This window comes from Tamandua tetradactyla, chromosome 3, assembly GCF_023851605.1.
Source record: "Tamandua tetradactyla isolate mTamTet1 chromosome 3, mTamTet1.pri, whole genome shotgun sequence".
NCBI classification, from domain to species: domain Eukaryota; kingdom Metazoa; phylum Chordata; class Mammalia; order Pilosa; family Myrmecophagidae; genus Tamandua; species Tamandua tetradactyla.
The window spans coordinates 22653357-22679670 of NC_135329.1; the positions used below are offsets into that span (position 1 = coordinate 22653357).

Below are 26314 nucleotides of genomic sequence, written 5' to 3' on the forward strand. Positions count from 1 at the left end.
GCACACAAAATTTCAAAACATAGAGAAGGAGGGAACACTTCTCAATTGATCTTATGGAACAAGCATTCCAAAACTAGACAAAAACATTACGAGAAGAAAATTATTTTAAAACCCATACCTGTTAGACTACAATCTCTCATGAACCAGATCCAAGAATCCTTAACAAGATATAAACAAATCAAATCCAGCAACATATGGAAAGGATACCATACCATGGCCAAGAAAGATAAAAAGATACGGTAAATTTATTTAGTTCGGCCTATGAACTAAATTCTATAAAACATTGCTGGAGAAAAATTGAAGAAAAATGGAGAGATTATAACGTATTCATGGATTGTATGACTCCAAATTGTGTTATCAATTCTCTCCAAATTGATAATACCATTTGTTCTGGTTTGCTAGCTGCTGGAATGCAATATACAAGAAATGGAATGGCTTTTAAAAGGGGGAATTTAATGAGTTGCTGGTTTACGGTTCTAAGGCCGAGAAAATGTCCCAATTAAAATAAGTCTATAGAAATGTCCAATCAAAGGCATCCAGGAAAAGATACCTTGGTTCAAGAAGGCTGATGAAGTTCAGGGTTTCTCTCTCAAATGAGAAGGCACATGGCGAACACAGTCAGGGCTTCTCTCTTGTCTGGAAGGGCATATGGCAAATACAGCATCATCTGCTAGCTTTCTCTCCTGGCTTCCGGTTTCATGAAGTTCCCGGGGAGGCATTTTCCTCCTTCATCTCCAAAGGTCGCTGGCTGGTGGACTCTCTGCTTCGTGGTGCTGCAGCATTCTCTGCTCTCTCTGAGTCTCCCATTCTCCAAAATGTTTCTTCTTTTATAGGACTCCAATAAACCAATCAAGACCCACCCAAATGGGTGGAGACATGTCATCACCTAATCTAGTTTAACAACCACTCTTGACTAAATCACATCATCCAGGGAGATGATCCAATCACAGTTTCAGACATACAGTATTGAATAGGGATTGTTCTATTTTTATGAAATGGAATTTTGATTAAAACATGGCTTTTCTAGGGGCCATACTTCCTTTCAAACCAGCACACCATTCGACAATATTTAATCCCAGAAGACATTTTTTAGAAATCAATAAGCTGATTCTAACATGTATATGGAAATGCAAAGGGTCTGGAATAGCCTAGACATTTTTGATAAACAGGAACAAAGTTGAAGAACTCACACTACCATAAAGCTACAATAATCAAGAGAATGCGGTATTGGCATTAGAATAGACCTAAAGATCAATGAAACATGTATGGTTAGTTGACTTTCAATAAAGGTTCCAAAGTAATTCAACAGGGAATGAATAGTCTTCTCCCCAACTGACGCTGGAGATACTGGATATCCATTTGGAGGGAGGTGTGAAATTAACCTCAATCTTTACCCAACACCATATACAAAGATTAACTCGGTGGGTCTCAAAGTAAAAGCCAAAACTAGAAACCTTCCAGAGGAAAATTTTCAAAACTTTGTGTTAGGCAAATAATTCCTAAGACACCAAAAGCATGAGCCATAACAAGGGGAAAATTTTATTTGATTTAATCAAAATGTAAAATTTCTCTTCAAAAGCACTAGCAGAAAATGAGAAGGCAAGCCACAACCTGGAGTGAAAAAAAACTATGAATACAAATATTTGACCTAAGACAGGTGTCCAGGATATGTAAGAACCATCTACAACTCAATCATAAGAAAACAATCAACTCTATTTGAAACTGGGCAAAAGATTGGAAAAACACTTCACAAAGGAAATGACCAAAAAAAGTAAGTGACCAAAAAACACACGAAAAGATGCTCAACATCACTAATCATCAAAGAAATACAAATAAATCCCTAAATGAGATGCTATCATACATCTACTGGAATGGCCAAAATGAAAAAGACTGGCAATTCCAAGTGTTGGTAAAGACATGGAGCAGCTGGGATTCTCATATATTGTCGAGGGGAATGTGTAATAATATACCCACTTCGGAAAACAGTTGGTAGGTTTGCTTAAATATAAACATACACTTACCATCTAACCCAGCTACTCTGCTATTAGGTAAGTATTAAACCAAGATAAATTAAAACTTATGTAACCATGCAAAATCTTGCTCTGAAGTGTTCATAACAGTTTTATACATAATAGCCTGAGACTAGAAACTTCCCAGATGTCCATCAACAAGGGACTGGATAAACAAATTGTGATATGGCCAAACAATGGAATGCTACTCAGCAGTAAAAAGACATAAACTACTGGTACAAGCAACAATATGAATAAATCTCAAACACATTTTGCAGAGCAGGCAAAAAAAAAAGTGCATTCTGTATCATTCCACTTACATAAAGTTCTAGAACAGGCAATACTAATCTGTAGTGTCAGAAAGTGGATCAGTGTCTGCCCAATGGAAGGGGTGGAAAAAGGTATTGACTGCAAAGGCAAACAAGAATTGTTTTAGGAACAATGGTGATTATCTATATTTTGACTGTGATGGTGATTACATGGTTGTATATGTTTGACAAAATTCATCAAACTCTACAGTTAAAATGGATGCAATGGTGCATTTTGTTGTTTCTAAATTATTTCTTGTGCTGGTTTGAAGTTAAGTATGCCCCCTAAGAAAAGCCATGTTTTGATATAAATCCCATTTCTTAAAGGTAGAATAATCCCTATTCAATACTGTATATTTGAAACTGTAATGAGATCATCTCCCTGGATGATGTGATTTAGTCAAGAATGGTTGTTAAACTGGATTAGGGGATGACATGTCTCCACCCATTTGAGTGGGTCTTGATTAGTTTCTGAAGTCCTATAAAAGAAGAAACATTTTGGAGAATGGGAGACTCAGAGAAAGCAACACTACGAAGCAGAGGGTCCACCAGCCAGCGACCTTTGGAGATGAAGAAGGAAAATGCCTCCCGGGGAGCTTCATGAAGCCGGAAGCCAGGAGAGAAAGCTAGCAGGTGACGCCATATTCGCCACGTGCCCTTCCAGCTGATAGAGAAGCCCTGACTGTGTTCGCCATGCGCCTTCTCACTTGAGAGAGAAACCCTGAACTTCATCGACCTTCTTGAATCAAGGTATCTTTTCCTGGATGCCTTTGATTGGACATTTCTATAGACTTGTTTTAATTGGGACATTTTCTTGGCCTTAGAACTGTAAACTAGCAACTCATTAAATTCCCCTTTTAAAAAGCCATTCCATTCTTGGTATATTGTATTCCGGCAGCTAGCAAACTAGAATATTTCTGAATAAAATTGATTTTTTTAAAAAGCTGATCCCTGCCCAGCAAAAGCTCCAATCAGGGTTGCAGAAAGGATATCAGTGAAAAGTTTCCTGGGGCAGTAGTGAAAGAAGAGAATGCAATGAGAGAGATCCCTGGTTATTCCTGACTTGCAAACAGACATGTCTTATGAGTAGTTCAAAGAGGGATGTGCTGGCTGAAACTCCTACACCTCTTTACCACCTCCCACCCAAATAGGCATTCCAGGGCCTCACTATACCCTGCAAACAGCTCTTACTTGACTAGTCCTTGTAAACTTACTATCCTCCAGGGCGTCCTTCACCAGCTACTGCAGACGCCTCTGTAGTCACCTTCCCCGCACCCACCCCACCCCTTCTGGCCTTGGTTCTCTACAAAAGAGATGATCAGTTTGGGCTCTCTCTGGAGACCACAGTCCTGGGAATAGTCTTCTGGCCTTTGGCATTTGAAAAGGCCTACCTCCTCTAAGAGGCAAGGGAAAGGAAGAAAGGCAATGAAGGGGTAAGAAAGGGCACCTAGAGAAAGGGGGAAAAATCAACTTCCCCAAGTGGAGAATTCCTGATATTCTCACCAGCAGTGGGGACAACCAAAGCAATAGGCAGAGCCCCCAATCTTGGTGGTTGTTCATATGAACTTAACCCCACAAAGGATGGGTCAAGCCTACTTAAAATTAGGCCTAAGAGTCACCCCCAAGAGAACCTCTTTTGTTGCTCAGATGTGGCCTCTCTCTCCAGCCAACACAACAAGCAAACTCACCACCCTCCCTGTGGCTACGTGGGACATTTCTCCCAGGGGTGTGGACCTTCCTGGCAACGTGGGACAGAAGTCCTGGAATGAGCCGAGACTCAGCATCAAGGGATTGATAAAACCTTCTTGACCAAAAGGGGGAAAAGTGAAATGAGACCAAATAAAATGTCAATGGCTGAGAGATTCCAAACAGAGTCAAGAGATTATCCTGGCGGTTATTCTTATGCATTAAATAGATACCACCTTTTTAGTTAAGGCATAACAGAAAGGCTGGAGGGAACTGCCTGAAAATGTAGAGCTGTATTCCAGTAGCCATGTTTCTTGAAGATGGTGATATAATGATATAGCTTTCACAATGTGACTGTGTGATTGTGAAAACCTTGTGTCTGATGCTTCTTTTATCTGCCTTATGGACAGATGAGTAAAACATATGGAATAAAAATAAATAAATAATAGGGGGAACAAATGTTAAAATAAATTTAGTAGATTGAACTACTAGTGATCAATGAAAGGGAGGGGTAAAGGGTATGGTATGTATGAATTTTTTTCTGTTTTCTTTTTATTTCTTTTTCTAATTGATGCAAATGTTCTAAGAAATTATCATGATGATGAATATACAATTATGCGATGAAAAAAAGGATGTTCATATTGTATGTTGATTGATTTTATTAATAAAATTTTAAAAAAGAAAAAGAAGGGGCACCTAATGCCGCTGCTTCACTGTGCTGCAAAACCCCCCAAGGCTGGGTGGAAAGGGCTCCCTCCTGGGCCTGCTGGAGCAGTCCTCACGGTAGAATCTCTGGACCAGCAGCATCACCCTCACCTGGAAGCTTGTTAGAAATGCAAATTCTCTTGGTCCCATCCAGACCTACCAAATCGGAAACTCTGGGGGTGGGGCCCAGTAATCAGTGTTTTAACAAGCCCTCCAGGTGATTCTGGGGCCCAAAGAGGAGGGGAGAACAGAAGAATGGAGAGAGTAAAGAAGGGCCTCTTCTTTAAAGCCACCTAGAACCCTGCCAGCCTGCCCCGTCCCAGGCTCCCTTGCAGCCTGCTGTGGGCTGCCCTGGCCTCAGGTGACACAGGGACTAGGCTGGCCTGAGCGAGCTCTGGCGGGGGAGAGCTCCCAGCAGGAGCTGATGGCCTGAGCGGCAGCACAGGGTAAAGCCAGGAAGGTTGAGAAGCGCTGAGAGCGGACCAGCACCCAGGGTAACTGGGACCAAAATGGGCACAGACCCCACCTTTCTTGCACACTCCCTGGGAGCTCTCCCCAAAGGTGTAGGTAAGGCCATACCCCAAAAGGGAAGCCAGGAAATCCCATAGAAGCCTTTCAAGCTTGGGGCCGAACTAACTCTTCATTCACCCGATGCGTGCTTCCGTTGTGTGTGTCTCCAGCTCAGGTCTGGGCTGCTCTGGCGGGGGGTGGGGGGTCGGATAGTACTTGTGGTCCAGGAATTTAGTGAGCCAATTGACCGTGTCCAGCACCCTCTCCCTACCTTCAGGCTCCCAGTCTTCACAGCTGCCCCAGTCTCCCCAGCTCCATCCCACATCATGAACCGCAGCAGATTTGAAAAGGCAATAACCACCATGCTCTGGGGTGAGTTAGGCCTCAGGCTGCCCACCTTCCATCCAGGGCAGGAGCCAGCACCTGGGGAGGTGCTGATGCTATGTCACCCTGAGAGGTGAGGGGAGCGAGGGAGCACCACTCTGCCCCCACGCCCCTCTCTCACTTCCTTCCCAGGCTGCGAGCTCAATCAGGAGAAGCCAGCCTGGACCTTCCAGCCCCAGCTGGCGGGAAAGCAGGACTGTAAGCTGATGCTTAGTACGGTGGGTGCCCCCCAGGCGAGGTGAGAAACCCAGCCTCCTTCAGAGGAGGAGGTGGGATTGTCCAGTCCAAACAAGTGAAAACGGGGTTGCCCCCACCTGCCCTCAGGGTGATGAGGTCCCCCTGTCTGCGCCAACCCCTCTCAGATCTGCCTGGGGGAGAAAGCCAAAAATGAGATGAACCTCGTGGAGGTCCTGCCCCCAGCGAAGGAGTCGCCGGTCACCATTGCCTCGCTCCAGGCGTCCATCCTGCCCATGGTGAGCCTGCCCTGCAGCCCTGGGACAACCTCTGCCCATCACACACACGGGGGCCTCGCTCTGGCCACACCCCCTGGGTACGGTGTGGCCCTGGGACAGGCGCAGCCGTGCTGGAGAGGCAGTACAGCCTGGGACTGAGGGCCTGCACCCAGGAAGCTCCCCGTCCAGCCTCACCCATGACCAGTCCAGTTAGAGAACCTCTCCTCCAAGGTCACGTTTTTGTGCCACTTAGTGCTGGTGACGGGAGCACTGGTTTGCATATTGATTGTGTACCCAGAAATTCTCTTATTAATTCTAATAATTTATGTTGGGTTTTCTCAATTTATGCATGACCGTTGTTTGTGAATAATGGCAGTTTTTGTGTCTTTTTATTTGTTGTCCTACTCTACTGGCTGGGACGTCCAAAATCATATTGGATACACGTCATAATCGTGGATGTGCTAGTCTCATTCCTGATTTTAAAAGGGAATGCTTCTAAATCTACCAAATATTTCATATTCAAGTCAGGTTAAGGAAGTCCCTATCCAGACCGGCTCTAGTTTTTTTTTTTTTTTTTTTGCTTGTTTGGTTTTTTTAATGTGTTTTTTTATTTCTTTTTAATCATGATTGGAGGTTACAGTTTTTTTCAAACGATTTTCTATTGATGTGACTGTGGGTCCTTCCTTATTTAATCTGTTAAAGTGGTGAAACACATTAATAGAACAATATTCAACCATCTTTGTATTCTTGAGTTAAATACTACTTAATCATATTATACACCTCTAGGTTTGCTCTGCTAGTAGACCTTTTTTTTTTTTTTTTACTTATATACTCATAAGTGAGGTTGCTCTATAAATTTCCTTCATCTCCTGTTCTCTGGAGCAGTGTATATAAGATTAAGATCACCTGCCCTTGAGGGTTTCAGAGAAGCTCTCTGTAAAACAGTTCTCAGGCCTATTTTCTTCCCTGTCTGCACACTCCTAGGAGACCTCATGCTCCCCGTGTTTTAAAGACCATCTATAAAATGAGAACTCTGAAAACTCCATCTCTACACCCAACTCCTAGAGCTCTGGGTCCTATATACATACTCAATATGTCTAACAGATACCTAGTAGTTCCCAGACTTAACATAACTAAATCAAAATTCTTGATTTGTATCTAAAATCTTTCCCCCAAGCCTGATCCCCTCAGTAAATAGCAGGCCTGTCCTTCCACTTTGTCAGGACAATCACCTCTTTCTCTCAAACCCCGAATCTGAACCCGATCCACCAGCAAATCCTGTAGGCCCTGCTTCACGATGAACCCTGCACTTCCCAGCACCTGCCCTGCTATCCCTGCTCCAGGCCCCATTGCCTCCTTCTCCAGTCTACTGCAGGGCCTCCCAACCGTCTGCCTGCCCTCACCCTGGTTCCTCTGTAGTCTGTCCTAGAGGGTGGAAAACTGCAGGGATAAAGCCAGCCCATTGTCTGTTTTTGTAAACAAAGTTTTAATGGAGCCCAGCATGCATGTTTGTTTATGCAGTGTTCATAGCGGCTTTCGGAGTTGAATAGTCTGGACAGAGAATATATGGCTCATGAACCTAAAATGCTTACTGTCTGGCCCCTTACACAAAAGTTCGCTGACTCCTGGTCTAATCTCTACACAGCTGCCAGAAGGATCCTTTTAGACACCAATCAGGTCTCTGTTGCTTCTCTGCTAAAGCACTTTGGTCATTGGCTTCCCATTTTACTTAGAATAAGATCCAAATTCCTTACCGTGGCCTCCAGCCCTTTATGTTCTGGCCTTTAGCAACTTCTCTGACCTCAGCCTCTCCTCCTCTCTCCTCCCTAACTCTGTTTAAACCACACTAGCTTCCTTGACAGTACCCTGAAAACTCCCAACACTCCCTCTTCAGGGTCCTTCCAATTCCTGTGCCCCATGCATATTCCCTTGGCCTGCTCTCCCGCTTCAATCCAGTCTTTGTTCAAATGGCATCTCGTCCAAGAGGTCCTCTGCAACCTCAGACAGCATCCTTTCCTGAGGCCCAACCCACAATCGCTTCTCCCTCCCCAGCCAGGGCCCACAACTAACACCGTTTCTTATTTGTTTTTAATCATTCTCGCCAACCAGAATATAAGCTCCAAGAGATCAGGGATTTTGTTTGTTTGTTTGTTTGTTTGCTGCATTATCCATAATACTTATTTAATACTGCCTTGCATCTTGTAGGAACTCCGTGTCATGAATGAGTAAATAAATGAATGAACTATGTGGGGCTGGTATGTCTTTAAACTGTCGTAATTTGTCTAATGGTTATAGGTGTACTCAGATTTTTCTAGTTCTTTGAGGCCATATTTTTAACAGTTTCATTTAGATGTGATTTATATACAATAAAGTTCACCAGTGTTAAGTGTGCAGTTTAATGAGTTTCGACAAATGTATGTAATTGTGTAACGACCACCACAGTAGAGGTAGAGGAAATTTTCATCGCCTCTAAAAATTTCCCCACACTGCCTGATTTTCAATCCACTACCGCTGCCTCTGGCATCCATTGCTCTACTTTCTATCACTGTAGTTTTGTCTTTCTTAGAACTTCTTATAAATGGATTCATGCAACATGTAGTTTCTTGTGCCGAGCTTCGTTCTCTCAGCGTAAGGCTCTTGAGACTTAAAGTGTTTTTGGTGAAGCAGCAACGTGCTCCTTTTTACATCTGAGTAATATACCATTGTATAGATATATCATGATTTATTTATCTAATCTCCTGTTAATGGACACTTGGGTTGTTTCCATTTTTAGGCTGTTATGAATAAAGCTGCTATGAACATTTGAGTGCAGGTCTTTGTGTGAACATATTTGTCAATTTCTCTGGAGTAAATACCTAGAAATGGGATTGTTCCATCTTATGGTGGGTATATGTTAAACTTGATGTGAAACTGCAAAACGGTTTTCCAAATTACTGTACCATTTTGCATTCCTGCCAGCATTCTATGCAAATTCCTGTTGTTCTACATCCTTGACAGTAACGGGGAATGTCAGTCTTGTTCACGTTAGTCATTCTGGTGGATGTACGATGGCTTCTTATCATGGTTTTTATTTGCATATCCTTGGTGACTAGTGAAATTGCACATCTTTTCATGTGTTTATTGCTCATTTGAATATCTTTTGGGAAAAAAATGTTCAAATATTGTGTCCATTTTTAAATCAGGTTATCATTATTATTTCGTTGTGGGAGTTCTTTATATTTTCTGGATACAACTCCTGTATGAGAATTGAAATTTGTATTTCAAATATTTTCTCCAAGTATGTGGCTTGTCTTTTTATCTTCTTAATAGTATTTTAGTGAGCACAAGTTCTAAGCTTTGAAATACAATTTAGTTTTTCTTATCTCTTAGGTTTCTTCTTTTTTGGTGTCCTAAGAAATCATTTCCTGACCTAAAGTCACAAATATTTTCTTCTGAGTCTTATTCTAGAAATGCAGTGTTATAGCTCTTATATATACATCTATGATCCACTTTTGTGTACGGCATAAGGTAAGGATACATGTACATTTTTTTCCAAACTGATACCCAGTTGCTCCAGCATCATTTTTTGAAAAAGCTGCCCATTCCTTCTAGAATTACGTTGACATCTTTCCTAAAAATCAGTTGGTCATATGTGTGGGTATATTTCTAGACTCTGCTCTGTTAATCTACACATCTACCTTTATGCCAATACCACATAGATTTGATTATAGTTTTATAATAAGTTTTGAAAATAATATGAGTCCAACATTGTTCTTTTTCAAACTTGATTATTCTAGCTACTTAGCCTTTCCATATAAATTGCAGTCACCTTGCCTTAAAACACACACACAAAAAAAACAGCCAGCTGGAATTTGTATTGAAATTGTGTTGAATCTATAGATTACTTTGGGAATAACTGACATCTTAACAATTTGCCATCCAATCCATAAACATGATCTATTTTGCCATTTGTTCATGTCTTCTTTAGTTTGTCTTAACAAATTTTTGTAGTTTTAAATGTACTGCTCATGCACGTACTTTGTGAAATACACCGCTGCATGTTTCATGGTGTGGGATTCTGTTGAAACTAGTATTTTTAAAACACTTTTATTTGGGTATAATTCACATACGATGAAATTCACCCATTTAAAGTGATTTTTAGTTTATTCAGAGTTGAGCAACCATCACCATAATCTAAGTTTATAACATTTTCATCATCCCCAAAATAACCCTATATTCATTAGCAGTCACTCCTCATTTCCCACACTCACCAACCCCCAGCCGGCAACTGCTATTCTACTTTCTGTCTGTATAGATTTGACTGTTCTGAAATTGAATATAAATGGAATCATAAAATATGTGATCCTTTGTGACTGGCTTCTTTTGCTTAGCATAATATTTTAAAAGTTCATTCATGTTGTAGCATGTATCAATACTTAGTTCCATTTTTTTTGTTGTTGGGGGGGAGGTACATGGTCTGGGAATTGAACCCGGCTCTCCAGCACGTTCGTTCCTTTTCATGGCTGTATAATGTTCCATTATATGGATTTACCACAGTTTGTTGACCCATTCATTAATCGAAGGGCATTTGAATTGTTTCTACTTTGGTGCTATTTTCAAGAATACTGCTATAAGCATTAATGTACAGGTTTTTGTGTGAACATGTGTTTTCATTTCCCTTAGGCATATATCTAGAAATGGACTGGTTGAATCATAAGATAACTCTTTGTTTTAAGGTCTCCCAGACTGTTTCCCAAAGTGGCCACAATGTTTTACCAACCCACTAGCAACATATGAGGATTCCAAGTTCTCCATATCCTTATCAATACTTGTTAAGGATTGTCTGTCTCTTTTATTATAGTCATCCAAGTGGATGTGAAGTGGTATCTCATTGTAGTTTACATTTCCCTAATAACTAATTATGTTGAGCATCTTTTTGTGTGCTTATTGACCATTGTGTATCTTCTTTGGGAAATATCTATACAAATTATTTGCCCATTTTAAAAATTGGGTTGTCTTTTTATTATTGACTTGTAAGAGCTCTTTATATATTCTGCATATAAATCTTTTATCTGAAATAGGATATGAAAACATTTTCTCCCATTATCACTTTCTTGATAGTATAATTTGCAGCACAAAAGCTCATTTTAATGCAGTCCAATTTACCTCATTGTTTTGTGTGCCTGTGTCACTTGTGCTTTTGATCTGAATCTAAGAAACTATTGCCTAACCTAGGTCATGAAGATTGCTTCTGTATTTCCTTCTAGAAGTTTTATAGTTTTAGCTCTTATATTTAGGACTATTTATCCATTTTGAGTTAATCTTGCCATATGGTGTTAGGTATCCAAAAGGCATTTTTAAATTTCATTTTATACTTGTTCATTGGTATTATATAGTTATACACTTGTTTTCTATATATTAACCTTATATCACCCAAACTGGCATTAAATTTGTATATTGGTCCTAATAGCTTTTTTAAAAACCCATTCTCATGATAAGCTCCTATTTGGTCATAATATTTATCCTTTTACATATCAATGGTCTCCGTTTGCTATTATGTTATTAAAGATGTCTATATCTGTTTATGAACAACATTGGTCTGTAGTTTTCTTGTAATGTCTTTGTTTGGTTTTGGTATCAGAGTAATGCTGGCCTCAAAAGATGAGAAGGAAGGTGCTCTCTCTTTTTCTATTTTCTGTAAGTGTTTATGTAAATTTGGTATTATTTCTTTCTTGAATATTTGGTAGAATTCATCCGTGAAGTCAACCCATTAATTAAAAATCCAGTTTCTTTGAAATAGAACTACTTGGGTCATCTCTCTCTTCTTGAGGGAGCTTTATTTGCATCTCTCAAGGAATTTTTCCATTTCATATAAGTTGTCATATTTACTGGCATAAAGTTGTTCATAATATTCCCGTAGCCTTTTCTGTATCATCAGTCATGCAGTCCACTCTTCTGTTCTTAACATTGGTAATTTGTTTCTTCTTTATTTTTTTCCTTGTTCAGTCTGGCTTGAGATTTAGTAATTTTATCAATCTTTTTAAAGAGGATCAATCTTGTGGTTTCATCAATTTCTTTATCTACTTTTGTATTTTGAGCTCTGCTCTTTTCATTTCCTTTCTTCTGATTTTGATTTTAATTTGCTCTTTGTCTTGTTTCTTAAATCAGAAGCTTAGAATCATTGATTTTTTTAGACTTTTTTTTTTACATAAACATTTCATATCATAGTTTCCCTTCTAAGCACTGTTCTAGCTTCATTCCACAAATTTTGATAAGTACCATTTTCATTTTTACTCATTTCAAATTATTTTCTAGTTTCCTTCTTCAGCCCCTGAAGTATTTAGATGTCTGTGTGTATGTGTGGTGTGTGTTTTCAAATATGTAAAGGTTTTCTTAGTATCTTTCTTTTAACTTCTAGTTTAATTCCATTGTGGGCTGAGAACATACTTTATATGATTTTCATTTCATTATGACTATTGACTAAAATATGTTACAACTTGTTCTGTTGCCTAGAATGTGTTCTATTTTGGTGAATGTTTCATTTGAATTTAAAGAATGTGTGTTCTGTGGTTGGGTGTAATGCTCTATAAAGGTCTGTTATATCAAGTTGTTTGATAGTTTTGAGTTTTCTATGTTTTTGCTCGTTTTCTGTCTACATGGTTTATCAGTTACTGAGAGGAGTGTTCTGTGCTCCAACAATAATTGTGAATTTGTGTTTTTCTCATTCCAATGATCAGTTTTTGCTTCATGTATTTTGAAACTCTTTTATTAGGTGTACACACTTCAAGGATTATTATATCTTTTTTTTTTGCATGGGCAGGCACCAGGAAGCGAACCCAGGTCTCCGGCATGGCAGGCGAGAACTCTGCCTGCTGAGCCACCATGGCCTTCCATGCTATATCCTTTTGATTGACCCCTTTATCATGAAATGTCCCTCTTTATGCTTGGTAATATTTCATGTTCTGAAGTTTATTAGGTTTGATATTAATATGGTCAGTCTAGTTTTCTTTTGATTAGTGTTAGCAGATATAGTCTTTCTATTTTACTTTTTATCGTTTTGCTTTTAACCTCTGTATCTTAATATATAAGGTGGATTTCTTGTAGACAGCACATAGTTGAGTCTTACTTTTTTTTTTATCCAATCTGATCACCTCTGCTTTTCAGTTGGGGTATTTAGACCATTAATACATAATGTAATTGTTATAAACTCCACTCTGGACTTTGTCACAGAACAAAAATTCTTTAATTTGATGAGGTCTACTTTATGAGCCTTTCTTTTTATGATTGATGTTTTTAGTGTCAAGTCTAAGAAATCCTTTCTAAGCCCTGGATCCCAAAGATTTTCTGGGTTGGTTTGTTTGTTTTTGGGGGGTGCTCATTTTTGTTTTAAAGTTTTATAGTTTTATACCTTAGATGTAAGTCTGTGATACATTTTGGGTTAATGTTTATATAAGATATGAGGATTAGGTCAAAGTTTTTTTATTTTTATTTTCATTTTTTAATTTCTTACCTACGAATCTTTACTTGCTCTAGCTCCATTTCTTGACATTTGTCAAAAATCAGTTGACACACTTATGTGGACCTGTCTCTGGTCCTGTGTTCTGTTACATTGATCTTTGTCTATCCCTCCATCAATATCACAATATTTTGATTACTGTAGCCAGAGCTTTTTATGTGTTTAAACTATGCTATTGGTTCATACAATTACAGAATTATCTTCCTTATAATTGTATCTTCCTTGTTTCTTCTCAGTGTATAGTGTCATTCTTTATCCCTAATAATGTCTATTGGTTGAATTAAAGTCTATTTCATCTGATATTAATTTTCCAGTTATCCCTCAATATCTGTTCTTTCTTTATTCATTAGTAATGGAAGTAATGATTTTTAACTAGCCAAAAGGCTACTGAAAATAATGACTGTATATCTCTTTGTGTTAGACATGGCCATGAAATTCTACCCAATGGAAGATAAACAGAAGTGGTACCTGCAATGTCTATATAGTTTCCTTAAAAAGAAAGAGCACATGGCCTCTTTTTTTGTCCCTTTCTCCTTCTGATGGCTGGAATGTAGATATGATGGCAAGAGCCTGGGCAGCTATGCTGAGCTATTAAATGGGAACCATGTACTGAGGTAGAGCAACAAGGTACAAAGAGCCTGGGTCCGTCTTGATTGAGAAGCAGCTACTTTTATCTGGGATTAGTTTATGTGAGAGAGAAATAGACTTCTAGCTTGTTTAAGCCACTATTATTTGGGGTTTTCCATCACTCATTAGCTAACCTAATTCTAAAAAAATACAACTAGCTTTATTTTTGCTTTAATTATACTGACTGCAGTAACAGAAACCCAACGACAGAGGCTTAAGCAAAGGAGAGGTTGATTTCTGTCTCACATAGGATCACAGAGGTGGGCAGCCCAGGCCTGCTGAGATAGCTCTGTGGTCACCAGGGACCCAGTCTCCTCTTATCTTTTTTCTCTGCCATCCTCAACATCACCTTACAATTCAGGAACACTGCTAGAGCTCCAGCCCTTACATGTGCATTTAAGGTAATGGGAAAGAGGAAACAATAAATGGGCAAAAGGGCTTTTCTCAGCTCTCTGTCTACATTTTCAGTTTTCCTACAAGTTCCACCCTCCAAATTTTGCTAAAAACTCATTGGGCCAGAACTTAGTCACATGTTCATAGCAAACTGCAGCAGAGTCTGGGGAATGCAGTATTTTGGCTGGGTCTGCTATTGGAATAATAGCAGAGTGCTGTTATTACGGAAGAAGGAAAAAATGGATATTGGATAAGCAACTGGAAGCCTCTGCCACACCTGGTATATATTTTCCATCCCTATGTCCTTATGTTTTAGGTAAATATCTAGTAAACAATATACATCTAGATTTTAATTTATTCTGCCTAGAATAATTTGTTTATATTTATTGTGATTACTGATATACTTGGATTTATTTCTACTATGTGCTTTCTACTTTCCTTGCTTTTTAAATATGTTGTTTGTTCTTTTTTTGCCTTTTCCAGGCTTTTATTATATGGTTGATATTTTTTCCCTTTTCTCTCCTACTGTTTTGGAAGGTATAGATTCTAATTTTTATTGGTTACCCTTAAATTTTTCACAACCATACATGGCTCAACAAATTTAATGCTTTTTTTTTCCCTTCCAAATAATCCAAGGAGATTTTCCAATTATCCCCCTCTTAACTTTCATGCTGTTATCATCTAGTGTTTTAGCTCCAACTTGTTTAAATCTTCCCAAACTAGTCATTACTAAAACTGTTCAATTTTACAATTAAGGTTCATATTCAGATTTTCCTCCTTTTTTTTTTAAACCGATTTGCTTAGTCACCACTGCTTCTTGAGTTCTACTTCTTCTTTCTCAATTTCTATCTTTTTGAAACTCCTTGAATAGGAAGTAATAAGCTTACTCAGGTTTTGCCTCGAAATATCTTTGTTTTACCCTAATTCCTTCATGACAGTTTGGCTGTCTATATAAATTCTAGGAAGACAGTTTCCCCCCAAAACTTTGACGATATTATTCTTTTCTTCTGGTTTCTGATGTTGCTATTGAAATCTATTATTACTTTAAAATCTCTCTTTCCTCTCTGGTTTATGTTAAGATATCCTCTTTGTTTTTGTTATCTACAGTTTCACAGTACTATATGCAGGTGTGGATTTAATTTCACTTATCTGTTCAGGACTTAAGTACCTGGATATGAGGATTTCTATCTTTGATCACTTAGGGAAAACTTTTGGTTGTTATCATTATGACTATTGGCCTCCATTCTCTCTAGTTATTACTCTGATTAGATGCATATTGGACCTTCTCATTCTAGCCATGTCTCTGCCTCTTTTCCATATTTTTTCTCTCTCTCTCTCTGCTGCATACTAGGTAATCTCTTCACATCACTACTCCTGTTTCTTCCTTCTTGTTTTAGCTGGTTTATTCTGCTTTTTAAACCCTTTATTCACTTTATTTCCAAGCTTTGTTTTTTCATTTCTAGAAGCTGCATTTGGTTCTTTTTAAAATCTGACTTTTTTTCCTTAGGTCTTGTTCCTGTGGTTCTGATTCTTACTTGTGTATTTATTTGGTTTTAATCATACTTATTTCATTTTTTTAGATTTCCATTCTACTCTCTTATCTGGAGTTCTTGGTTGTGCTTGTCTACTGTCATTTTGTTTCTTTTGCCGAATCTAGCAGGATTGTTTCTTGTGTGTTCTGTGATCTTTTGATGATGAGTTCGTTTCCAGTGAGTTTTGTTTTGTTTTTCTGAAAGAATCCTGTGTGGCCTGGATTTGGGGAGAGTCCCAACCTAGTGATTTCGTGTTTCCTTCTGCTTGCCCCAGGAATAACGAAAGGCTGGTATTAATTTTATGCAAACTTTTTGGCTTGGCAGTACCTACCAAGTAAATTCAAACTTCATAAAAGTAAAAGGTAAGGCATGGGTTATACGTTTCCAACAGGAGATTTCTTTTATTTCCACTTAGGCTCCCTTGTAATCTTTGGATAGTGGGTAGTTTGGCTGGTTTTGATTTTATTTATTTTTAAATTTTTTTTGTTTTTGTTTTTGGTCCCTTTTCCTAGGGCTTTTTACCAAGGGTTCAGCCCTTAGAAGGTCCTAGCCTTTATTCAGCGGTCTCAGTTACAATTCCTCCCCTCTCTTGAGTCCTTGCATGAGTATAAAAACCCAACAGCCCCCTTGCTGTTTCAGCCCAGTTTCCCTTCGGAGCTGCTGCCACACCAGCTCTTGCACTTGCTATTCTTTGTTTCCGACTCCCGGAAGCAGCTCTTCCTACACTACTAGTGTAGTAGTGCAGTAAACACTTTGAATTACTTTTTCTTTTTCCGAGTTACATTTCATCCAACATCTATAGGTCTTTATAGCTGCAGAATTTCACTTTTCAATTATCTGCTTCATGGCTGAACCAGAAGCACTAAATTAATCTCTCTAACTTCAGTTTCCTCCTCTGTCAAGTAGTACTACCTGCTTCCTGGACTTGGAGTGAGGATTTCAGTGAGATAAAACAGTTAAAACACTTAGTCTAATGTGGCCCTCCCCATTCAGAATTTTAGAGGCTAAAAGAAGATCACACTGTCAACCAGGCATTCCAGGGGAGACTTGATGGTCAGTCAGTTCATCAGGCCCATGGAACTAACAATGAGAGATTTCTTACAGAACCACCTACTCCAAGTGCAGCCCTCTAGCCAGTAGCATCAGTATCACCTGGGAGCTTGTTAGAACTGCAGAATCTGGAGCGCAGCCCTATTGAAAGGGAATCCGCATTTTAATAAGATCCCCAGGTGATGTGAGTGCACGCTAAAGTTTGAGGAGCACTATATGATTGTATGGACTATATAAAACTCATTTTGAACTTCTGAATTTTTCTCCTTCCTACCTGTTTTCAAATATGTTGAAAATAAAACTTTCTACTATGATAAAATGAAAAAAAAAAACAAAACACTTAGTCTAAGATCTCGGAGGAGCTCAACGTATATAAGGTACATTGTTCTTACCCTAGGAAATTGGGAAGTTTGGGAAGGTGTACAGAAAATAAATGCCGTGCTATCCACTGACATTTATGGTTAGAACTTTATTCTATCTCTAACCTTTATGCATATGTATATTGACATTGTTTGTCAGGCAAAGGTAAAACTGTACATGCAACTTTGTAACTGCTTTTCTCATTTGGCCAGACTCCTCCTTAGGGGTCCATTCTCGTCTTAGCATGAATGAGCTCATCAAGGGCTCATGTGAGTTCACAGGAGTTCAGGGTGGCCGAGAAGGCAGTGAGCTTCCAGAGGACAGGCGGAGCGGGGATGGCAGGGTGGGGGCCCCCCACCCGGGCCAGGCCTGAGACGTCTCTTTGCTCCACCCCTGCCCCATACAGGTGGCCTTAACCGGGCTGGAACTGTCTCCTCCCGTCACTTTCCAGCTCCGGGCGGGCTCTGGGCCCGTGTTCCTCAGCGGTCAGGAATGGTATGGTAAGTCTCAGCTGTGGGGTGGGGGAAGGCGGAGTGGACGGTGCCTTGCACGGGGGCTGAGGACATAATGAGTATTCAAAGTCTTGAGGAATTGTTGAATTACGGTAGAAAATCCCCAGGGCTACCATGCTTGCTGGTAGCTTGGACTGGAGGGCCATGAGCAAGGAACCCATTGTCCTCTACCCCCTTGTCACACCCTCTCCCGGGGCCTCGGCTGCCTCCCCTGTAATGGGGGTGGGGGATGCCCGCTCTCATCTTCAGACTTGTTGGGGGGACTAGATGCGCTCTGCAGGAAGAGCCCTCAGCATCGTGCCTGCTGCCAGCGAGCACTTAAATGGTAGCTGCTGCTAAGTACGTGGCTGTGTTAATGACATGGATCATGGTAAACTGGGGTGAGGTCCCTTTACCTGGCCCTCTTCTCTCTACAGTTGTGCCACTTCCATCAGGGCACTCCCCTGCCCCAATCTCGTGGCAGATCCCACTGCCCTTAGAATAAGGTATATGTTCTCTAGCTCCTGTGCCAGGCTCCCCCCACCTTCTCCCTCCAGCCCCGCGTCCATGTACACAATCCTCTCTCCTTCGGCTTTATCTGAAATCTCCACTCCCTCCCCATGTGCATGTCCCCCCTCCCCAGCCAGAGCAGTCAGCTGACCCCTTTCCCTTGGGCCAGGCAGCTTCCCCTGCCCGAGCTGCCACCCCAAGCCCCCTCTGCCCCTGTGGTCAGGCCCTCCTGCTGGAGGTGGTGGGTGACTGCGTCCTGCTCACCTGACGGTTCCACCTGGGGAACACCTGGAGCCAAACAGCGAAGCAGGACGATGGGCGCAGACCCTGCAGCTCTGAGGCCAGCGCCCCCCCACCCCAGCTTTCCCATGTCGCCATAGCTGCTTCACGCCTGCCCTGGGAAGAGGAGGAGGAGGAGGAGGAAGAAGAGGTGGAGGAAGAAGAGGAGGAGGAGGAAGAAGATGAAGATGAGGAAGAAGAAGATGATGAGGACGTGTCCCCAGAGGAGACCCCTGTTAAACAAGTAAAGAGGCCAGCACCCCAGAAGCGGAGCAGTGTCGCCAAGGTGGGGAGAGGGATGTGGCTGGCCTCGTGGCGTGTGACCCCCAGGAGGCGCCCCAGAGGGACTGGGCACAGAGGCTGGGACTGGGCCCCTGCGTGGAGGGTGCAGGACGTGCCGAGGCTGCGGGCGGGCCACGTCCCCAGGGGGCCCCGCGAGGACCTCCTGAGTGCTGGGGTCTGTCCTGGCCCTGCAGCGTCGCCCGGGCTCCTCCTAACTCTTGTTTTTGGTTCCTAGAAAAAAAGGTTGGAAAAAGAAGAAGGGGCAACAAGGTATCTCTTTCTATCTATGAGCCCAAACCCTGCAGCTGAGGTATAGAATAGAGGCCAGAAAGGGCGTGGTGCAGCTGGCGCGCGCGCGTGTGTGTGTGTGTGTGTGTGTGTGTGCACGTGTGTGCACATAGGGTACACACGGGCACATGGGCGTGGTGGACTATGGGTTAGAACAATTTTTTGAAAAACATTAAAATGTTCTTATCTTTCGACCTGATTCCACTTCTGACAATGTGCTCCGAAGAATCCCATCTACGGTAGGGGGTGGGGACATATGCACTAAGCAGCATCACTGCATTATTCAAATAATAGTAAAAACGGAAGCAATCTAAATGTCTACCAATATTGTAGTTGAGTAAAATTCTCTGTTATCTTCCCAATGGAATGAGTATAATACTTGGGAAGGCCATGGCAACCTGGGAAGGGTTTGTAGAGTTAAAAGAACAGGATATCAAATCATTTACATTGTATTCCACAAGTTGTCACAAGTTTAACCCTGAAATAAAACAAAACAAAACAAACAAAAAACCCGTCAGGAAATATCAAAATTTTAATATTGGTGGCAAGTAAAGAAAATTATAAGTAATTTATTCTCATCTATTTACTATATTTATGCAATGTTAACTTTACTTTTTTATAATGAAAAAGACATTTGGGATAAATAAAAGAAACAGACGGAAGGCTAAGAAGAAAAACATATCTTGTTTTAAAAGAGAGTGTCTGAGCCGCCCCTGGTGGGGGTCAGGTGCAGAGGTGAGCTCTGCAGCAGCCACCCCTCAGGCAGCCAGTTCCCTGCTCCCCAGATCTGTCCAGGGCAGGCCTGGGGCACCCCGCGGAGCGCTCTGTCTTTCCACTCCTATCCCCTGACACCCACCCCTGTTCCAGATGCAGCCCTCAAGTCAGGAGCCCCGGACAGAAGGTGAGTGTGCTGAGAAGGAACGAGGAGAAAGAGGGGCTTGTCCCCCTTGGCCTCTTGGGGGAAGAGGTGGTCCTCGGGGAGGGGAGTGGGAAACCCAAGCCCTCCCTTCTCTCCTCAGGCCAAGCCCAAACTCAGACCTAAAAAGCTTAAATCCAGGAAATGAGAAGTCGGGAATGGACTGGGAGCGGCAACTGAGGGGCCAGCCTGTGAGACCACCACGCAAGATGGGCCCTCTTCGGGGGTGCTGTGGGGGCAGGGTGCCCCCCCATGCTGGCCTCCCCCCATCTCTTAGTCTGAATGTTCTGGAGGTGTTGGGGGACAGCACAACAGACCCTCACCCCCGATCTCAGTTTTAGCAGGACCAGAGAGAAGGGTCCACAATAAAGTTTGCTCTATCAGGACCTTGTTTTCTCCTCCTTGTCTCGGCAGCTGCCCTTCTTGCCAGATGCACTGAGCCCATGTGCCCAGCAGAGGGCAGCTGCGCGCCAGCATTGCCCCCCACCCCCACCCCCACCGCCAGCCTGAACCTGAAGCTGCTGTGTCCCGGCCAGCCCCTGGCTGCGTTCTGTCCTGCCCTTTTATCTACCTCTCTTCTCCTGGCACCCCCAACCCTCAGCTCTGAAGGAAGAACCAAGCGTCTCAGCCCTGTGCTCAGCTTCAACTTTCTACCCTCTGCTGAGCTGTGTATCAGGACCGGCCTGAGGGAGGGAACTGAGGCTGCAGCCTGTCCTCCTGACCCTCCCCTTCAGGCAGGTCCAGCTTCACGGGGACAGAGTGTAGGGGCAACAGGGACTGCCCCCAGCGGGAGGGCCTGGGCCCGAGGGAGCCGGCCTGAGGGTCATCTCCCCCTGCGTGGTCACAGCACATGTACCCAGTGTCTTTTGGAGCCTCAGGGGCACCGCACCAGCTCCTGGTGGCCCAGACTTACATGCTTATGGATGAGCTCCTGCTCAACAGCCATTCTTGAATCCAGAGATCGGTGTCAGGCAGGAGCTCAGAGGCCTGAACCTTCAAAGAAGCCCTTCCAGATAGACAAGACGAGCTGTGGAGAGGAGCCCCAGGTGCCCAGGGAACAGGAGTAGGAGTTGAATTTAGAAAAAGTGTTGGGGTTAGGACAATGGAGAAGTCTGGAAAATAGGACGGAGGACCCGTGCATAACTGGCCTCCTGCCCTCTCCCAGATCTGCAGAGGGCCAGGGTCACCTATGGGTTAGTCTCTAAAGCAGGCCCACACTCGGGGGGTATACTTGCTGGGCCTTTCCCTGCCCCACCCCAGTGTCCCCCACTGGCCAGGCCTGGAGTGGGCCAATGGGGAGTTGGTGCTGCTTTCCATAAACCCTGTGGCCTCCAGGTATGGGTCTCAGGAGGCAGGTCTTGACGCATCTGCATGGGAAGGTCAGCCACCAAGCTTCTGGCTTCCATTCATCTTCAGCTTCTCTTGATACCAAAGACAGAGGAGGTAGAGAAGGGCGGAGGTAATTTTCTCGCTGTTAGTTTTCTGCACCCTGGGAGACAGGTGTGGGCGTTGTACTGCCTCACGATGAATGAGAGCAAGCCCCTGACCTCAGGTCACCCAGAGAGGGGCAAAAGGCATAAGACCAGGGCTATCTTCAGTCAGGCAGCTGGTATTTACTGAGCATGGGTCCAGGCCCAGCCATACAACCGAGTGCCTCAGTTCTTTGATTCAACCACGGAGCTGCACAGCTGGGTACCCGACAGATAAACTGTTGATAATTCAATTTGGATTTGAGGGCAGGCAATAAGGATAAACCAGCAGAGAGGGGGCCCTGCCCGCCCTGCTTAGGGCTGCCCTTTGCCCTTCCCCTGCCCTTCTGTTTTTCAACATGGCAAAGCAGGTGGTGACAAATGACAGGTCTGCAGGTGAGCTCTGTGGGTTCCAGCTGGGCTGTTAGGAGGAGCAGGCGTGAGACAGTCCCAGCTGGGGGGTGTTGAACTTGGCACTCAGGAGTGAGGAGTAACCACAGCAGCCCAGACTACTTCTCACTTTCCTTCTCACCTCCTGACACCCCACAGTAAATGTTAATGAACCCTACCCTTCTCCCCCACGCCACCCCCCCCCCCACACACACACACCTCCAGTCAAGGGAGAAACTTAAAGTTTAGGTAAACTGAGGACAAGTCACTTAATAGAGTCTCTGACCCCTTCCCCCTTACTAGGGTCACTTGATACTATTCAATGAGTGTCCCTTTTCCTCAGTTGGCACTTTCAGTGGCAGTCTTGACAGCATCCGTGGTGACATCACTTCCTTTTCATAAATTGGGAAGCTGAGATCAGAGAAGTGAAGGGACTTGCCCCAAGTCACACAGCTTCTCTAAGTACCAGGACCGGCATGAGGAGACGCATAAAATCCAGAGTCCAGACCTAGAACACTCTCCGTGATGCTTCCCACTTGGGATCCACCACTGGCCTCCCCTGGGAGCAAAGTTGCAAAATGAGTCACAAAGCCTGGGAAGAAGCAAAGAGTGAGAGGTGTCTCACCCATGAAACAGGCCACTGGCCATGCTGCAGAGCTCACTGGCCCCAGCACCTGGCTGAGCTCTGAGGCCAAGCTGAGCTTCTGGCACCTGCTACCACAGAGCCCCAGGCTGGGCTGTGGACTTGCAGAGACAACAGGCTCTTTCCCCACTGGAAGGAACCAGGTCCTCGGTCTCAGAGGCCTTGAGTGTCTCCAACTGACCCAGCCAACGAGCTCAGGCAGCACCAGGTGGAACTTGCCTTCTTCTCCCTATTGCTTTCAGACATCTCCATCTGGGAACCCTAAGGCGTGAGTCATCTCCTCCATTGTGTCTCTGCTCTGCTCACCTGCTTGATGGTCCCCTAACCCCCTAGGATTGAGGTCAGAAGAGGTAGTGGTTTTTTGTTTGTTTCTTCATTTGCATCTGGTCACATTCACATTGAACACATTCATAATTTCTTTCTTTCATTACCCACTCTGTGTTTACTACGTGTTCCTCTAGTACCTCACCTCCTGGGGGTTCTTCCCCTGGAGAAGCAACCACAATTTTCATGCCTGAGAGTTCTGAGTTTTTGGTGGTCCTGCTTGTAAGAGGTTGCTGTAGACTTCCATTAACTTTTGTTTTTTCAAGCATTCTTTTTTATGAAATATATCATGCAAAAAAGCAATACATTTCAAAGAATATTGTAATAAATAGTTATAGAACAGATTCCTAAGTGTGGCATGGGTTACTATTCCACAATTTTAGGTTTTTCCTTCTAGCTGTTCCAAGACATCGGAGAGTAAAAAGAAATATCAATATAATGATTCAGCAGTTATACTCACTTGTTAAATCCTATTTTCTCTGTTATAACTCCTACTTTTTTTTCCAGTGTATTTTTTTTTAACTGTGAAATCTAACATGTATACAAAAAGAGCAATACATTTCAAAATACATTGTAACAAGTAATTATAGAACAAATTTCAGGGTTTGGTATGGGTCGCAGCTCCACAATTTTAGGTCTTTCCTTCTAGATACTCCAAAACACCGGAAACTAAAAGAAATATCAATATGATGATTCAGCAGTCATACTCATTTATAACTCCTACTTTTCCTTTGATCCTCTTCGCAATATTTAGGGGTATTTGAGCTCCATCCTTTCTAACTTTTTCATGTTGGAAAGGGCTGCTGATGATATGGGATAGGATGGAACTAGTTGATGCTCTTGCAGAAGCTGGCGCTTCTGGGTTTCAGGACTTATCTGGCCTAGGAACCTAACCCGAGGTTGTAGGTTTCTGGAACGTAATCTTAGTATGTGAAACTTTTGTAGAAATCTCAGACAGAGCCTTAGCTGTTCTTTAGGGTTAACAGGAGTGGTTTTGGTTGGGGGTTGGCAAATCATGGTAATTAGCAACATATAGCTAAAGCTTGTAGAATAGCCTCTCACTGTATTTGAACTCTCTTCACCACTGATTCCTTATTTTGTTACATTTCTTCCCCCCTTTTGGTCAGTAAAGCACTGTCAATTCCACGGGGCCACAGCCAGGCCCATTCCTGGGAGTCATGTCCCATGTTGCCAGGGACCAACTTCCACCCTGCATGTCATGTCCCACGTAGGGGGGAAGGTAATGATTTTACTCGTAGAGTTGGGCTTAGAGAGAGAGAGGCCAAAGCTGAGCAACAAAAGAGGTTTTCTGGAAGTAACTCTTAGGCATAACTATAAGTAGGCTTAGGTTCTCTGCTACGGAAATAAACTTCACAAAAGCAAGCCTCAAGATCAAGGGCTTGGCCTATTGACTTGAGAGTCCCTAATATTTGAGACAGTATCAGGTATTTCCGCTGTGGGAAAGCTTAAGAGTTCCATAATTTTTCTCCCATCCCTTAAGGGAGTTTGCCAATAGTTTTAATTAACTGTCCAACATACTCTGGGAGGTACCCCCGTATTACTTTAAACTATACAGAATTACAAGCCCTCATTTCCATTCTGGGCTCCATGAGTTTGGATTGTTTAAATAAGCTATCCAGACCAGTTACGTTAGATCATGTGCTACAGAAAATTTAGGTTTTGGACAAAATAAACCTCTCTTCCTTTGGTCTCATACAGTAGGTGAAGTTCTAAAATACCGACAATGTCCTCTATACCCCTGAATTCTGATTCACGTTGCTCTCAACCCCATTGGCTTCCTTCTCATCTTTAAATGAAGCCTAATCTCTTTTTCAGTTTCTTTAACAGTTGATATATGTCGCACTGCTGATTTTCAGGGCTGCAGAACTCTAGCTCTGAGTCTTACATGTCACACAGGTAGTCAAAGTTCCAAGGAGATACTGGGTTATACATATATAGCACGGCATCTCAAACTCTAGAAATAACATTCACAGCTATGGACTAAATGTGACTGCTATAAGAGCTGACAATCTAGGCCCTAATTTTCTTATAGGGATTTTTTAAAGAGACCATGCAGTATTTGTTCTTTTGTTTCTGGCTTATTTTGCACCACATAATGTCCCCAAGGTTCATTCACCTCATTGCATGCGTCAGGACTTCGTTCCTTTCTCTAGCTGCATGATAGTCCGTCATACGTACACATCATATTTTGCCATTTAATTTCTCAGTCAATGCATCCTTCAGTCACCTCCATCCATTCGGCATCACAAGTAATGTTCAAACTCAACATCCATGACTCACATTTTCCTCCCTTAGTCACGCAGTCACCAACATTCTCATTTTCAGACCATTTTCATTGCTCCAAAGAGAAAAATAACTGATAAACACACCTTCACCAAATAGAAAGTCCAAATCTCCCCTTAACTCTAGTGCTCCCCTGCCCCAATTATTTACCCCCGGTATTGCTGTGGTACTGTTGATGTCTTCCTGTTAAACACAGACCACAGCACGCAATAGTCTTTTCCCCCTCTGCTCCTCTATTGTTGACTCTTTGTCCATGATTCATAACCTTGAAGTAGTTCATGCAAGAACGTATTTATATTTGTAGTGTTAATTGGTGGAATACGTGGCTCTATACAACCCCTTTCAATCATGTTCACCTTCAATATGGCAACTTTGCTTATAAATCTATTAATGAACTGCAGAAGAGGTCGTTTTTAATACCCTACCTGGTAGCTGAAAGCTGATAGGGATGTGGGCATGATGTGGAAGGTTTCCCAGATAATAAAGTCAGAACCAAACACATCACAGAGCTGGATTCAGGGAAATCTCCAAGTAAGAGGCAATATTTAAAATGGGCTTGAAATGATGGGAAGAACATGAAAAAAGGAATTAACTGGGACAATCATAAGCCTAAGCAGAGGGAGCAGCATGAGCGAAAGCAGAGGTGGGAGGGACTGGGATGTGTCTGGAGAACAGCGAGCGCTGGACTGGGAGTCTGGACACCTGATGACTGACCCTGGTCGCGCAGCTGACGGGCTGTGACCCTGGGTGAGTCATTCACCTTCTCTGGGTCTCATCTTCAGAATGAAGAGGTTGAACTTGATGATGTCTCTAAGATCCGTTCCTGTTTTGATATCCCCTGAGTTTAATTCCCAGGAAGTCCCCCAGTCATGCAGGGCCTGGGCTAGCCCCGCACCCCCCAAACCAG

General features: G+C 42.6%; 1 protein-coding gene across 1 annotated transcript; it reads left to right on the plus strand.

The window, feature by feature from the left end:
- Positions 1-5544: 5544 nt before the first annotated feature.
- Positions 5545-21229, plus strand: NPM2 (nucleophosmin/nucleoplasmin 2). The gene is made up of 8 exons (XM_077151701.1): positions 5545-5590; positions 5735-5820; positions 5965-6075; positions 17918-18011; positions 18893-19077; positions 19309-19343; positions 20229-20262; positions 21125-21229. Exons 1-8 carry the CDS (start codon positions 5545-5547, stop codon positions 21227-21229), a joined length of 696 nt encoding a protein of 231 aa, XP_077007816.1.
- The last annotated feature ends 5085 nt before the right edge of the window (positions 21230-26314 follow it).